The 15,221-nt window shown below is 41.2% G+C and overlaps 1 protein-coding gene across 3 annotated transcripts in view; it reads right to left on the bottom strand.

Moving 5' to 3' along the window:
- Positions 1-15,221, bottom strand: part of SASH1 (SAM and SH3 domain containing 1) — a 141,816-nt gene that overhangs the window by 31,413 nt on the left and 95,182 nt on the right. For 2 of the 3 annotated variants that reach the window (XM_006038352.2, XM_025194852.1), the window contains 4 exons: positions 14,897-15,029; positions 9,342-9,688; positions 3,326-3,397; positions 1,116-1,259 (listed from right to left, as the gene is read on the bottom strand). In XM_006038352.2, the coding sequence (XP_006038414.2) occupies positions 1,116-1,259; positions 3,326-3,397; positions 9,342-9,688; positions 14,897-15,029 (696 nt within the window). The remainder of the gene's footprint in view (positions 1-1,115; positions 1,260-3,325; positions 3,398-9,341; positions 9,689-14,896; positions 15,030-15,221) is intronic. The other variant, XM_025194851.1, reaches the window with a different exon arrangement.

The following is a 15,221-nucleotide window of genomic DNA, read 5'->3' as shown; positions in this document are numbered from 1 at the left end:
GAAAGAGTGATTTTTTTTCTAGCTGTTTTAGATATTTTGACAATCCACCAAACCAAAGAATGCAAAGTCTGCCAAAAAGGACTTTCTTGAAAAAACAACAGATTTATTTTGGCCAGAGTCAATTCAAAGCACAGCTGTACAACTGCATGTACTAATGAACTATAGAAAACTGTGGTGAAGAACAACAGTAGGATCTTCTACAACAGTGATTCTCAACCTCAGGGTCGCAAACTATTTGGGGCCTGTAGCACTTACAATTGGATTACAGGTCCCACAGCCATTCAATTACCAAAGATGGGCTTGGACTGGAAGTAAAACAGTTACTTGCCAGCCAGGAGTTTGATCATGAACCCAAAAATGAGGTCACAGCCCAAAAGAGACTGGGAAAGGTTTTCTATGGAAATATCTATTCATGACTACAAAGTGCATCAATTTGCTTAGGATATGCTCGAAGGAGCGGGGGGACAGGGGGACAGAAGTTAGATCCATAGAGGGGGCAAGTGCTGTGTATGTTGATTTTTGTAAGGAGGAAGGCAGGGTATATTTGCACCTTACAGACTAACCAAAGTAGATATATTTACAAGCTTTTGTGAGCTGAATCTCACTTCATCAGAAGCTATAAAAGAAAATGTAGAAAGCAGATTATAAGAAGGAGAGAGAACCTGGAATACAAAAGACAAAGGAGGGGGAGAGAGGGAGGGGAAGAATTCAGTTTTATCAGGTGTTCAGGTTAGGAAGTAAACTGCAGTTTAATTCTAATTTAGTGTCAGGAGCCTGTGCTCTTTTGTTCTGTAGAAATCCAAAGATATAATAATAATGATATATAGAGAGAGGTACAAATACACATAGAATGAGTAAAACCATCAATCATATACCTTTACTGAATAGTTACTTAAAAGGTCCTTAGATCACGCCTTTATGGTTAGATTTCTATATAAGACATTTTACAGTCAGGTATTCTTTAAGAACAAAGGAATTGTTTTACCATGCTATACCCTGGGGAGAAATTTCTTCCTGACCCCACCAGGCTTTCAGAGGATGCCTTGAAGTGTGAGGATCAATATTCCTTATAATTTTTATCACAGTTAGTATAATTTGCTACAAACCTTGCCTACCTGCTCTGAGAGAGAACTGCTATATTTTTTAGACATCCTTTTCTTCATGGTTTCCTTTACAGACTTCACTTTTTTGCCAAGGGATATGCGGGAGGCAGAGGGTGATTTGATCACTTCTTTGTAAACAAAATCTCCTTCTTTGCCCTGCAAAATACAATAAGTTATGTCTATAATTTAAAAAAGTAAACTCTTTCCTGTCTTCTACTTCTCACTCCAGCCTTCATGGAAAGGTATCCAGGGGAGACCCTGAAAGACAGTATAGTGGTCAGTTCATTGCTGTAAGCTTCACCAGGTAAATTTCCTCCACCCTAACCCTGATAATAAACAGAGAAGGATATGCTGGGGTAGTAGACAGTATTTGGATACATTCTTCCCTTTGAATTTCTACTGAACATTCAATCAGTTAGGGAAAACTATTGCTGGATGTCAGATGCTTCAGATAAAACATACCACTGTAATCCTGTCTCCAAAGCCCTTTTTTTCAACAGCAGGCACAGTAATCATGGCCTGGGCCAACTAATTATCTGGCTAATTCTGTTCTGGCTGCCTGAATTTTATTTTCAGCTGGATGTGGTGCATTTAACTTCCCTCTCTAAACTGCTATGCAGTTTTAAAGTAAGTTGTTAAAGCAGCAGCTGCATCCACCCAACATGTGAGGTGGCTGCACTGAAACAGTAGACAAAATAATTCTTGCATAGACAATTTGTACCATCAGTCTATAAAGCACATTATTTCTTTACATGGCTCCCAAAACTATATTACAGAGGCATCAGTAGCAACTTCATTGCTAGGGCTGCCCTGAGATTTGGCACTTGAAGCAGGACTAAAATTCATTTAATTCCATAATGATAAAATGTAATGTCTAATTTGATACACTGACCCTTCGGAGGATAATTGAATTTATCTTAGAACCAAAAACACCACACATGGGTAAAATACCACACAAAGCCGGTCTAGACAAAACTACCTTTTTCTTCAAAACTGAGTCTATAAGGCCTACACTCCTTTGACCTTTATTTCCTTTTGTGAAAATTCTCTTTAAAATGTTACAAAATCTAATGGACAGTTAGCGCTACCTTTTCCCCCTTACAGGGTCATTTATAAAGATAACCTCACTGCTGAATTTATTTCTTCTTTGGGCCAGTTTAAAAATCTTTTTTCTTTGCCTTCTGTGTCCTGAAAAAACATTAAACTAATGCCATTAAAATGTTTCAGCAAATCCACTTGATCTGCATGCATTATTATGGTGTATTATGTCTCTCTCACTGTTGGTGGGAGAGGAAGCATAACATCCAGATTTCACAGTTTCCCAGAGCAAAGTATGATCTGTATGAAACCTACAAAACCAGCTGAAAGATACACATCGTGTGTTTATAAATCAAGGGTAAAGAAGAAATAATTGCAGACATAGTACGCTAATCTTAAAGAATCTAATCCTTTTTATTCATCAAACATGCCTGTAACAAGTTGATTTATGATTTAGACCTGATTAAAATTTATAACAGACAAAGACCAAGGATGACTAAGGTTTTTCTGAAGAAAAATTACATCAGTAATTTCATACAGGACACTGAATCATTCCATTTTTATACAATTGTTACTTCTTGGCTACAAACCTCATAAGAACAAGTTTTGGATCAAAGCAAGCAGCTTGACTGGACAAATTCTTATAGTGGTTTTACTGTTTATTATGGCTGGACCCTGATCCATGACTGCAGCTCCTAGACACTTTGATGATACAAATAATAAATAACACTAGTAGTTTTCATCTAAATTAAAATCAAAGCTCATCACAAGTACTAACAAATGCAAGTTTTCTGCACCATTATGAGATGTAAGCGACTGTATCTGTTGTAGAGATGAAGCACACCTATGATGTGACTAGCTGGAAGTGACACTATGAGTGAATGGGAGGGCTAGGAGCAGAGTACAGATCTGTCCCCTACTCCTATGCTTGAAGCCCTGATGCAGTAGATAAACAAATGCATACATACACGGATATGGGTGGATATATTATTCATGGGACTGAGAAAGCTTCTGGTTAATGCAAATACAAAAATACTGTGCGCTGTGTGCTTCTTGGATTGTCAAACTGCTATTGTGGACCTAAACTACATTTAAAAGCAACATAAATACCCACTGTGCTTTTTGTCTTCTACAAGAGGAGCTTTCTATTATTTCAGGCCTGCCCCTTCCTGCCTCATACTCACCATATGGTCAGTATTGTTTCCAATATGCAGAGATCGATTTGTCAAGTCAAATCCTCCAAAGCTGCAGGTTCTCTGTGGAAAGGACAGGTTGGTATAGAAACAGTCTCAGGATAAACAATTAACTCACTCATGCATCTTCTCCCACTTGGAAAAACACTACTGAAAACACAAACATGTGCAAAAATGGAAACTTAAAAGGAAGGATGAGAAACCAAAAGTACACACATTACTACCGTGGATTGTGAGTAAAGAATCAGTTATCTTTGCACAGGCCCTTTGGGCCTGGGCCTGCTTCCTCTGAGTTGTCTAGTCTAGACTCTATTAAACAATTTTGGGCCTCAGAAAACTGCTCCTTTTTTACAGCTAGTGCTCCAATTTGCTAGCAACTTCACCCTTGCATTCCAACAGCCCCTCAAAACCAGCCCAGAAAGGTACTGGGAATCTGAGGGGAATCCAATCCTCTTAACACAAGTTGTGAGCACCTTCTGGAGGTAGCTCAAACCCATTAAACTTCTACCAGAATCAATGGAGAAACTAACCTACTGCAGACTTAAGCCCTTGGTAGGCTCTACCAACAAACCCTGCCCAGCAGTCAAAGAAGGAGTATGCACCCCACCGGCATTATTCTTAGAAAGCACTGACTTCAGTTTAGACATCTCTCACCACCTCCTTAGTGGTACAAGGCAGCTTTGTTACTTCTGGGAGAGAAAGTGGGTTATATTTACAATGGCACAATCAACTCAAAGGAATGACTCACTTGCTGCTCCCCAGTCTTGGCCAAAATCACTGGTGCATTTATCATAATCATCCTGTCTCAGAACAGCAGCATTATGACACCACTACTCTCCCCACAAGACAAAGCAATGGACTGACCATCCCAACTAAGTAAAGTCACATTTCCATGGCAAGAATCAAAGTGCTCAGGTCTGGTGGGTGGGCCCTGCATCAGCTAGAAGAGGACTAGCTCCTTAAAAGTCAATGGGGATCCAACTGCTGCCTTTCAATCCACAGAGGTCAAGCTGTTAAGCTATTTTTCCCCTGAATGACTAGCTGCACAGTACAGTAATTACCTTGCCCTATTCTAATGATTTTGTGCTTTTAGATGTTCTTTGCTGACAGAAGCCTTATGAGACAATCCCTGAAAACAAGCATGCACCTATCACTATTTATTTATACAGCATTCATAGAGAGCTTTGATAGGGGATGTGCAGACAGGTTTAAAATGATTTATTTATAGTTGGATATAAAGAAGTGGGAAGAATATCTGAAGAACAACGATAGGAGCCAGTGCACTGTGTATTTTTAAGGGCTGATGTACATTTTTGTGAATTCAGTGGGCATTAGATCAGGTCCACAGCAGCTGGTACAGATTTGCCCAGTGTACACTCAGGACTAGTTAAAAGCCCTTATAATAAAGTAACACTTACAATCACCTACATGACCCAGTGAGAGGCACAGAGACTGTACTGCCCAGAAACAAGACCCACATACTACCTGACCCAGTAAGCAACTAAGTTAATGGGTCTAATTAGAAAAAAAACCTTAGCTTCATTTCTAATCAGCACACAGAAATAATAACTTATTTTTTCCTAAAATCATGCTTTGCTTCTTAATTTTTGCTCTATCTTGTACATATTCAGTGATTGTTTACATCTTTTTCTTCACTGTTCAAACTTTTACATGCAAGAAAGGTGGTGGCAGTAGCCTACCCCGTGGCTCTTTTAGAACCCAAAGGCAATGAATACCATCCTTACAGCCCTGGAAACAGTGCTACTGAAAAACCTAAAGATGCAATAAATGAGAGATTTGTTTATTTTCAGGACCCTCACCCACTGCAGAAAGGTACCACAATGTGGAAGAGCTTCTTTGCAGATATTGCTAGCTACATCTTGATGGCAGTGAGTAAAGTATAACTTTAAAAAACTAGTTGCTGAAAGCATCTTAAATCACTATTTAGTCCAGAGTTTTTCCACCTGAAGGATATCGGGAACCCTGGACTTCTTCAGTGGAAGAGTGACACAGCAGAACAACAAATATGGAGAACCCCTTAAAAAAAGGGGTGGCAGACTGAGACAAACTCAAAGGACCAAGGCTTTGCTCCTGTGCTCCCATGGCATTCAATGTCAAGACCCAGCCCCAGGACCACTAGCAAATGCTTTTTCCTTCAAGCCATACACTGCCTTCTGGTGAACTAGGAGAAAGGGAACAACAGAAAAATCTAAGGAAGAGGTTCACAAACTTTTTCTTATTGCATACCTCATTCCAGATTTACTGGCTGCCTGCATACCCCTACCAGCATATGTTTTATATTTTAATCCAGCAGTTCCCAAACTCTGACAGATTGTGCACCACCAATTTTAAATGATACAACCTTAAATATCACCAGCAAACTTTTGTCATATAAAGTAATTATAATAAATCTGTTAATGCATACCACTGGTGGTATCCATACCACAGATTGGGAAATTGCTGTTTTAACCCCATAAATGCCAATTATTATTATAATGAAAATTAAATCTGCCATTACACAGTTTCTCCTGTAAAAGTACCCCCTAGAGATGTTTTGTGTAACCCCAAGAGTACACGTACCACAATTTGGGAACCCCTGATCTAGGGTGCAAAGGAAATAAGGAGAATAGAAGACACATCAGGGAGACTCAGAGCAGAAGCCCAAACAAACTAAGACAACCTTTTTTGCTCCTGAAGCACTCAGCTGCAAAAGCAAAGGGGACTTCACCAAAAAAAAGCTTAGAAACAGATGATTGTCCCACTGGTAACAAAAATCAGCTCAGAACCTAAGTCATAAGAATGGCTTTCAAGCACTATTTATAAAAAGCAATGCCCCAATCCTACTAGCACCAGTAAGATCTGTTTAAGAACAGCACATTTTACCACGTGTATGGGAACCTTCCATAATGAGGCCATTCAAACTAGTCCTACACTGCGACGGTGAATCCAACACTAGCACATGAACAAAGGACAAGAATGACAAGACATGCACTGAGCCAATGGTTTTTAAACAAGCCAGAAAATCTGCTGTAGGAATCTTCCCTGAGAAAAAACAGTCTTTTGGTTACACAGCATTTGAGCAGTTGCATCACATTAAACATTCTGATTGTTCCAATATGAAAAAAGACACGTATCCTTGTAAATCTGGAACAGTCAACTTTCACTTTCTGGTTTCTTTGATAACTTTTGATAAAGTGGACCAAATGAAAAGGTCTGTGGATGAAGAGAGGAATATTCAATGGAATGGCCATGCACTCAAAAAATATACCAGCATTTTGGGAGGAAAGAAAAACTGACATGATTTAAAATTTCCACGTGTGACCAGATCACTGAAACAGATGTAAATGATGAAAACAAACTGCAAGACAACACAGAGCGACCATTTCCACTGAATACAAAAGCATGGCAATTTCTCTGAGGTTGCAGCAAGTGTTATGTTGTTATTAAGAAGGAGAGAAAGTGTGTGAAGGGAAATAAAAGTTTATTAGCAGTCTTAAAAAATAGTTTCTTTAAACCTAAGGTAAGCAGTCACTCCCTCCTTCCACAAGTTTCCTCTTTTAAAGAACTCGCAAAGTAGTTAATTGGTGAGCTCTCCCTTTAAACTCAGAAGAACGCTTTTTTCCTTCTCTAACTGTATTTGTGTGAACAAGTTCAAGTCAGATAGTTCTCATAGAGCTTCCAGAGAGATTACCATGGGGAGACTACTCTCAAGTTGCTAAAATACTAAACGACTGATCCAACAGAGGTAGTATCTGTATTTACCAGAATATACTCTGCATCAAAGGGTGTTTCTAATGAATGGCTTTGGTTCTTTTTTAGAAGGTAAGAGGAACCAGTGGATCTATCTTGCTTGTCCCCTGACACCCCTCAAAGATTCAATTCACAGACAAATATCACCAGTTGAAATGTCATTACAGAAAATAATTTGAAAACAGAGAATAACATTGAAAAAAATATCTGTTAGTCTACACAGAAGCACTAGTGGGATAGCCAGGAGAAACTGTTATTTGTACCTGGCAGAAATAAAGTATTGCATCACTAAAGTGGGCATCAACCAGATGTAAGTATGGAATATCAATCCGGATCAACTCCTACTGGTGACTTAACAATTTGTCAGACACCAAGGATATGACTATGCAGTTCTTCTACCAAAATAACTCATGCCTTAAAAATTTAACTTCATGAGAAGTCTACCAAAATATTCTATACAATCTATAACTGGAGGGAATATGTTGCTTGAACGTATGAGCCTAGACATTACCAACCACCACTCCTTTTCTTCAGAACAAGAACATATATCTATACTGCCAGGACAACAAACTGGCTAAGACTGAGACTATGGATGGTGCTGATAGAAAGTTTTTAGGGAATTTAAGACTGTCTACACTGAGTGAAGAGGGTTCAGTCACTCTGCTGAGTTCCACCCATCTGTACACATCAACCTCAGAAATGAGGTGGTAAGGACATCTTTATGGGGATCCCCAACACTGGGGCTTCTGGTGACCACAAGAACAGTGACTTGGTGCGTCTTCATGGTGTCCTGGGGATGCATGAAGCTTATTTCCTTGGCATCACAACCAAACATCTTTTTGTCTATACTGCTCATAGTTCACATATTCTAGGAGTTTTGCAGCCAAAAAGAGCAATGGCTGGTTTGGGGATTTGGAGCACAGCTTAACTCACTTTACTTATTTCCTGTTGTACTTGGCTGACCAACCCTTCTCTTTTCCATATCACTATGTTCCCTCCATGTCATGCTCAGGAAGTAGAAGCATCAACCAGGCATGGTGCAGAAAGGACACAGAGCACTATCAGGCTGAGAAGACAAGTTTGGGTGGGGGGGAAGCAGCAGGCAGGGGTGGACTCCCTGCCTCTCTCAGTGCTTTGCATATAGGAGGTAAGCTACTGAGCTGAGTGAGCTGTGTTAGCAGCTGAGAAGAAAAACTGGAGGGTGGGGAGAGCGGGAATGAGGGCAGTACAGAAAGCAGAAGGAAGCAGAGAGAGAGAAGCAGGGTACTAAGAGTTTTCCATGCCTCTAAAGGGTTTACAATAGCCCACAATCATCTGACCCCAGCACTCTAGCCTGCCTATGCAGGGAGTCGGACTCGATGATCTGTTGAGGTCCCTTCCAACCCTAACATCTATGAGTCTATGACAATATTTTCTTTAAAAGAATGCAGGACTAATTTTCAGAACAGTGGGGGAACACTGTTGTATTGCTTCTCTTTTCTGCCCCCTCAAAATGTCCATTTCTGAGCTTTAAGAAAAACCTTTTCTTGTCACATTTGCTATTTCTCATTGAGATGCTCCTGGCAGATGGGAGCTCAAGGAGACTTTTTCACTGGGGACTGGAATACCCTCCCCACCTCCACATCTCTCTCATGTTTAAAATCTTCTGCCGGTAAGTAAGAAGTGAAAGCATTGAACCAAAGGGCGTAGCTTAGGGTAAAAAGCAGCAACGTGGCTGACTGCAACCTCAAAGAAATTGGAAGGCCTCTGTTATGACAGCTCTTTGACTCACAGACTTTTGGTGGATTCTCAAGAGAACCCTTTTAGTGCAGCGGTCCACTGTGGCAGCCCACTTCCTCTTGGCTTCCTCATCTTCCTCCAGCAGGCATCTCCTCAGGTCCTGTTTGTCAGCCTTGCTCAGGGTCCTATCAGTGACAGGGCGCACCAGCTGTGATAGGTTGAGGTGGCTGTATAGGCTTCTCTCCACCACATAGGTGATATTAAACTCGCTGACAGAAGTACGACCCCGTAGCCTTCTGTTTGGGAAGCCACAACCTCCTCCTCCTTTGGCTTTGTGCCGGAGCAGCTGGAGGTCGCAAGTTGTGGGACACGCTCCTTTCCTAGCAGGACGCTGGCAAAGAAAAGCTCTGGAACAGGAATAGTTAGCATCCATCTTCTTCAGTCGGATCTGCTTCCTGACACTTTGAACCTCCTCCAAGGACACCAAGAGATGGTGCTTGTGCCTGTTGTCATAAAAGCAAACACTTTCAGTACTTACCCCATGGCTCAGGGAGCCAAGGCTCTTCTTCATTTCCCCATCTGTCAAGGAGCGGCAAACTTTCTGGGTCTTTTCTTCTTCTGGGTAAGAGAAAAATGTCCCAAGTTTCTTGGGGGGCTTAATAAGGCCACGACCGTCATTTTTGCTGAAGGTCTTCACCAACTTCCGGTTAGCACCCCAGGTATCTAGACTGCTAGATGAAGGGGAAGTAGTGAGTGAGTCTGAATCATCCTCTGGCTGCTTCTCACAGGAGCCATCATAATAGAATTGCTTCTTGTGAACTCCAGAATAAAGTGCCGATCTGTCATCCAGTATAGGAGAGCTGTCGAGTGAGTGCTCTTCCACACCTAGAGGGGACAAAGGCAGCATAATGCATGTCATCTTTCACACTTATCTTCTAATTTACTCATACATTAATGTCTCTTCCCCTGCAGCTTGGCATAGGAACATTCATTTCCTTTAATTAAAACAACAACAGACATGCCTTTAAATTGAAAATAATTATAATAATAATAAATTCTACCTGTCGGCTGTGATGCACAGGAGCCCCTACTGCATTTGCCGATGGAGTGTGTTTTTAATGATTTCACCCTCCTCCTACTTGCTAAGTTAAAATTCTAGGATAACTTAATAAGAAATAGTGGTATGGACTATTTTCAAAAGGCCCCAATTTAGGCCTTTTCAGCATTTAAAACGTTGCTTTTCCTCCAAGTAGTGTCACTACTAAAACCCTTAAAAAGCTGAAACCAATATTCATTGCCTAGCACAAAATATTCTCTCTCTAAATGCCTACAAACATTTATATATATTAATAAGATATAATAATAATGATAAAATATTTCGCATTTACACAGTAGTTCTCATCCATCATTTTCACCATTCTCATGAAGATACAGGAGGTATTTTCTCTATCTTAAAGATGTGGTAGATGAATAGAAATGCAATATTTTGCTCTAAGTGCACAGCAAATCAGTGGCAGGGCTGGGATCAGCCCTTCAATCTCTAGTATGTTCCCTGTTTGCCAGAACTTGTTGCCCCTATGCTGGCTTGTTATTGCTTCTCCGTCTATTACATTATCAGCAAGGGGCCAAAATATGCAATAGCCTAAGTGCAGGGGTGCTCAAACTTTTGGCCCCATGGGTCAGGACCAATCTGTGGGCCAGATCAGGCTCCGTGTGCCAAAATCAGGCCCTGTGCCACCTCTGCCTAGCCTTGCACACCAGGATTGGGCCCCATGCAGCCCCAACTGTGGGTCCCCACAGGTCCAGAAATTTGGCAGCAGGGCAACAGCAACTAGCTGTTAATACCCCGCTGCTACCTAACTTTCAGGTCATGGGAAGCTCCGTGAGCTGCATCTGGTCCAAGAGCCAGTGATTGAACACCCCTACCCAAGTGAATTCCTAGAGATGTCTGTTCAATTAAAGATGGCAGATTTTGATAAATTTCTTTTTCTTTTCTTTTCTTTTCTTTTAAAGAAAATAGCAGCCCTGAAGCATAGAGTGTGGAGGAAGTCTCATCAAAAGTCATCTTTACTTTGAAGATTAATAGAGTAGAATAGAATAGAGAAGAATAGAATAAAGTAGAATAGAAAAGAAATGTTCCCCTGTTCACCCTTGCAAAGCACACTATAGGGGAGAAGTGCTCTCACACCATTTGGTTGGTCCCTAGAGCTCAGATCCCATCGCTGCAATGGGAACACTAAGGACTACAACTGCATTCAGGATTCTAAAAAAGCAAAATACTCCACAACACATTTCAGACTTCCAGTACCCAGCACTACCATAAATACTAGTGTTAGTTCCTGCAAGGTATGCAGCTGAGGTCCAGGAGCAAATGGAAATGCTTGGGCTTCCTGGTGGAAACACTGAGTTCTATTTACATTGTGTTTACTTAAAAGCAGATGTAAGAAAAAAAGTAGGTCACAATGTGGGCGTAGCATCTCATTTGTGTCCCTTTAATGATAGGAATGCGTGTTTTTCAGCTGCTCTCCATCAGCTACATTGTAGGCAGTAAGAGAAAAGAGATGTTTTGAAACTGAAATATTACTTTACAATAACGGTTTGAACAAGACATGGGACTGCTTTTGGAGTAAATGAAGGCAAGCACAAACCTAAAGACCTTTTCCTACGTAAGGAACAGAGGAAACACTTTTCTAAGTTTTCCTTCCAAGCATCTTTTAAGCCAGATGTCAGATGCAGAGAAAAGGAAAATGACAAAAAGGAGCATGCACACACTGTACAGGCCTCTCCGCTATACCGGTATACATTTGCAAGAGAGAGAGAGAGATCCATCCTCCTCAAAAAACAGTTCCATCGATTCTTAGTGAGTGCGCAATCTCTTGCATGCTGTAGCTTACACTGTGCTATACCCATCCCTAGTGCAACTTGATTAGCCTCCATAGTGTTCAGATAGGGACTCACTGATTTTAATCACTATGTAGCTTCATCGGTAAACTATCCTATAAACTAATAAGGTCTAAATCCTAAAATGACTGGAATAGCATACGTTTAATCTGAAAATTCTGTGTTATCTTTAGTTCATTTTGTTGGCAAAAGACACTTGCTGTACACCAGTGGTAAGTAATCTTTTCCTGATGTGGGCTTGGATTAGAGGTAGGTGCGTGAGCAGATGGTAGGACCTCCCTACAACTGGCACATCTCCCCATAGTGGCCCAGGGACAGCATCTTCAGCTGAAGCCCCCCACAATCAAATACCACCAAAGCCTCATGTCCGCAGACCAGATTCAATGGCTCCATGGGCCAGAGGTCACTAACTCCTGCTGTATCCATATTAGTTAAAACCCTGTACTCTATTCTACCAACATATAGGCAGATAAGGTGAGGAAGGGTGACAAAACCAGCACACTTCATTTTCTGGGGTTTGCTGTTCTAATCCAGATTCTTAAGGACACTTTCACTGATCTGTTCTGTGGTTAAATTAATTTCCTTTCTAACGTAACAGAAAATAAAAGTTCTCACGGGAGTGAGGAAATGTTGGCAAATTACACCAGTCTACAGAGCTAGCCATATGTTTTAAACAACTTAGAAAATATATAATGTGCATCATATGCCTCAGCAAAGCCACCCCATAGTGCAGAGCCATAATGACAATGACAGAAATATGAATTCTTCAAAAACACTACTGTGAAAAGATAGCTGAGAACTAGTGGGCATCAATGATTTCACTGTGAAGAGAAAATTAAGATAAAATACCCGTACATTCAGTCATCAACACACACTAGTGACCACCCAAATTTAAACCGACTAGGATGAAAGAGTCCACGTTAGAAGCATAAGAAGCAGCATCTGGAATTGCAGTGTGCTTTTCTTTAGAAAAACAGAAATGTGTTGGGAAAAATTGGGAAAACGATCTCTGACCTAGGCATGGAAAATTTATCTGGGGAACTGTATTTCTTATTCTAAGTGAACTTATGCTTCAACAAAGGTCATTAAATGTTAACTAATTTCTTAAATCGGATTTTGTTGTTACCGGACCAAATCTAAGAAGTTAGCCATCAAGAGATCTGACATATAGCTTAACATGCTCATACTCTTTACAAAAAATAGCAAATGTCTCACCTCACGAGCAAACATTATTCAATCAAATTTAAGTACTTGCTGACAAAGGCGTAAGCAGAGTAGCTCTGTGCCTGGGACAGTTGAGATGCATGGGACAGCATTGGCTGCCATGGTGCTGATGGCAGCAGCAGCTCTTTGTTGCTCCCATCAGACTACCGCTTCCTAAAAGGAGGACTGGTCTAATTGGTTAGGGCCAAAAGATCTTATTTCTATTCCCAGCTCTCACAACAGTATCTTTTTTGGTCATGGTCTTGGACAAGTCACTTAACACTTTCCCTAGTGATCCCCCTGTGGTTCTCAACTGTTTTGACTTGAGGCACCCCCGGTTTGACTCAAGGCACCCCTACATAACCTTTGTGAATTGAGCAATACTCCATTTTCAAAAGTAATATATTTATGACAGTATTTGCCTCCTTGCGGAGGGGCTTGGCAATGTGGGTAGGGCAGCAGCCAGGCAGGTATAAAGCTGAGCCTGCACTTATCTCCTCACAGTTTGCAGACCCTTCAAAAGATCTCATGGCACCCTGACTGAGAATCACTTTCCCATACTGTAGGATGCTGCAGTGATCCTTGGACAGTGTTCAAAAAGTGCTTGCATTTTAAAATTTTATTCTGCCACAAAAGACTTGAGGAAGAAAGCAAAACTGCTTGAGGAAACCACACAATTCAACCCTGAGTGAAGGAACAGCTTTTCAGCGCTTTGGGGAATGGGCTCTAGAATAAGGCAAATCTACTGTGTTATCAATCATGTTTATTACAATAGTCCAAAGGACCAACCTTGAAAAACAGCCCATTATGCATTGTGCTGTACAAGTGCAAAGCAGCAAAGTGTCCCTCTCCAGAACATTTTACAATCAAAATGGACAGGTAAGACAAGTGTGGGGAGAGAAAAGTGGTGACATAAAGAGAAAGCAAACAATATGACAATATCAAACTTCATATGAATTCCAGGACTCTTGGGGAAGTGGGTTTAAATAGTATGTCTGCCTCCAGTCCCCTGGGAAAGAATCCTTTAGTGGTTCTGCGTACTTCAGCAAAAAGAGCCATGGGTCCAGAAGTCCTTGAGACACTTATAGGTGACTACCGCACCCATACAGAACTACAGTCCACAGTACCAGGAATATGGCTTTGCACTATAGCTGTTTGGACCCAGGCAAGTTTATCCAGAATGTGCAGACCAGAGTTGTGAGTTAAGCATGTCTTCCCTGAAGAGTTAAGGATAAGCGCTTTTGCACTTTCTGCAGACTTTCCCACTAGCAGCAGTATGGCCCATTGTGAAGCCACGTTGCAAACTCTTCCCCATGCATTCCCCACCAGGACTGCAGAAAGCCCAGAAAAGGAGTTAACTACATGAAGCAGCAATTATCCCCCACACAAGAATGTCTGATAGAAATCCCGTAGCTTTGCTAAGGGATGATGCCATGTAGAGCAGCTGCTCCACCTCCACCAACCAGCGGCTCCCCTCCCAAATCCCTAGAGCCTCAACTGTGCAATGTTTGTACTGAGGTGTCTCCCAGGATTCAGAAGGAGGGAACAAAGCACAGTGATTCTGTTCCCGTCTTTGTGATACGTTTGGGACAGCAGAATGGGATTTCTTCTATCTTCATTTCCTCTACAATGTGCAACACAGGGGCTGAAAACACAAAGCCAAGTTCTAACTGCCGGATAAGGGTCACTCCAGGCTCTTTCTGAGGATATTAGCAGACCTTCAGCTCCAGCAGTGACCACATCTGAGATGGCCACTTCCTTCACATTAGAGTCTTAAAAGGGCTGGATAATTCAGCCTTTTGGACAAACAGCACCCAAATTCACAGAAATGCAGATCTGTGGTAACAAGCACAATACTTCTCATTATCCCTTACCCAGAGTTTCCCCCCTTCCTCTCCTCCCCCTCTCCCTCACATTTTTCCACTCAACAGAAAAAGTAAATTTACATATTCAGTTATGTGTGAATAACTATATATACTTTGCTTTTACCTTCCATGCTGGGTTTTTTCATTTCTTCCACCCTAATTAGTTTCTTTCGGACTCTGCGAGTAGAATTTACCAGCTTGTGCAATCTCTTAAACTTCACCGACTCCTCTGTTTCATCATCCGATTGTTCTCTTGACTGGCAAAGAAACAAAGGGAATGTTAATAAAGTAATTGTTCCATGGCTTGCTTGTTGAAGTCAAGATTACCCAGCTCAGCTGCTGCTCAGAGTCAAGGCAGCTCCTGTAACTGGGGTTATATTTTCATCCCGGGTCAGAGCTTAAATTATTGAGGGCTTTTAGAAAAGCGTGACATACCATTTTGACTTCTA

The sequence above is a fragment of the Alligator sinensis genome, unplaced genomic scaffold, assembly GCF_000455745.1.
Source record: "Alligator sinensis unplaced genomic scaffold, ASM45574v1 scaffold179_1, whole genome shotgun sequence".
Classification (NCBI taxonomy): Eukaryota; Metazoa; Chordata; order Crocodylia; family Alligatoridae; genus Alligator; species Alligator sinensis.
The sequence above is the reverse complement of the archived record's forward strand: the minus strand, read 5'-3'. Positions and strand labels throughout refer to the sequence as shown.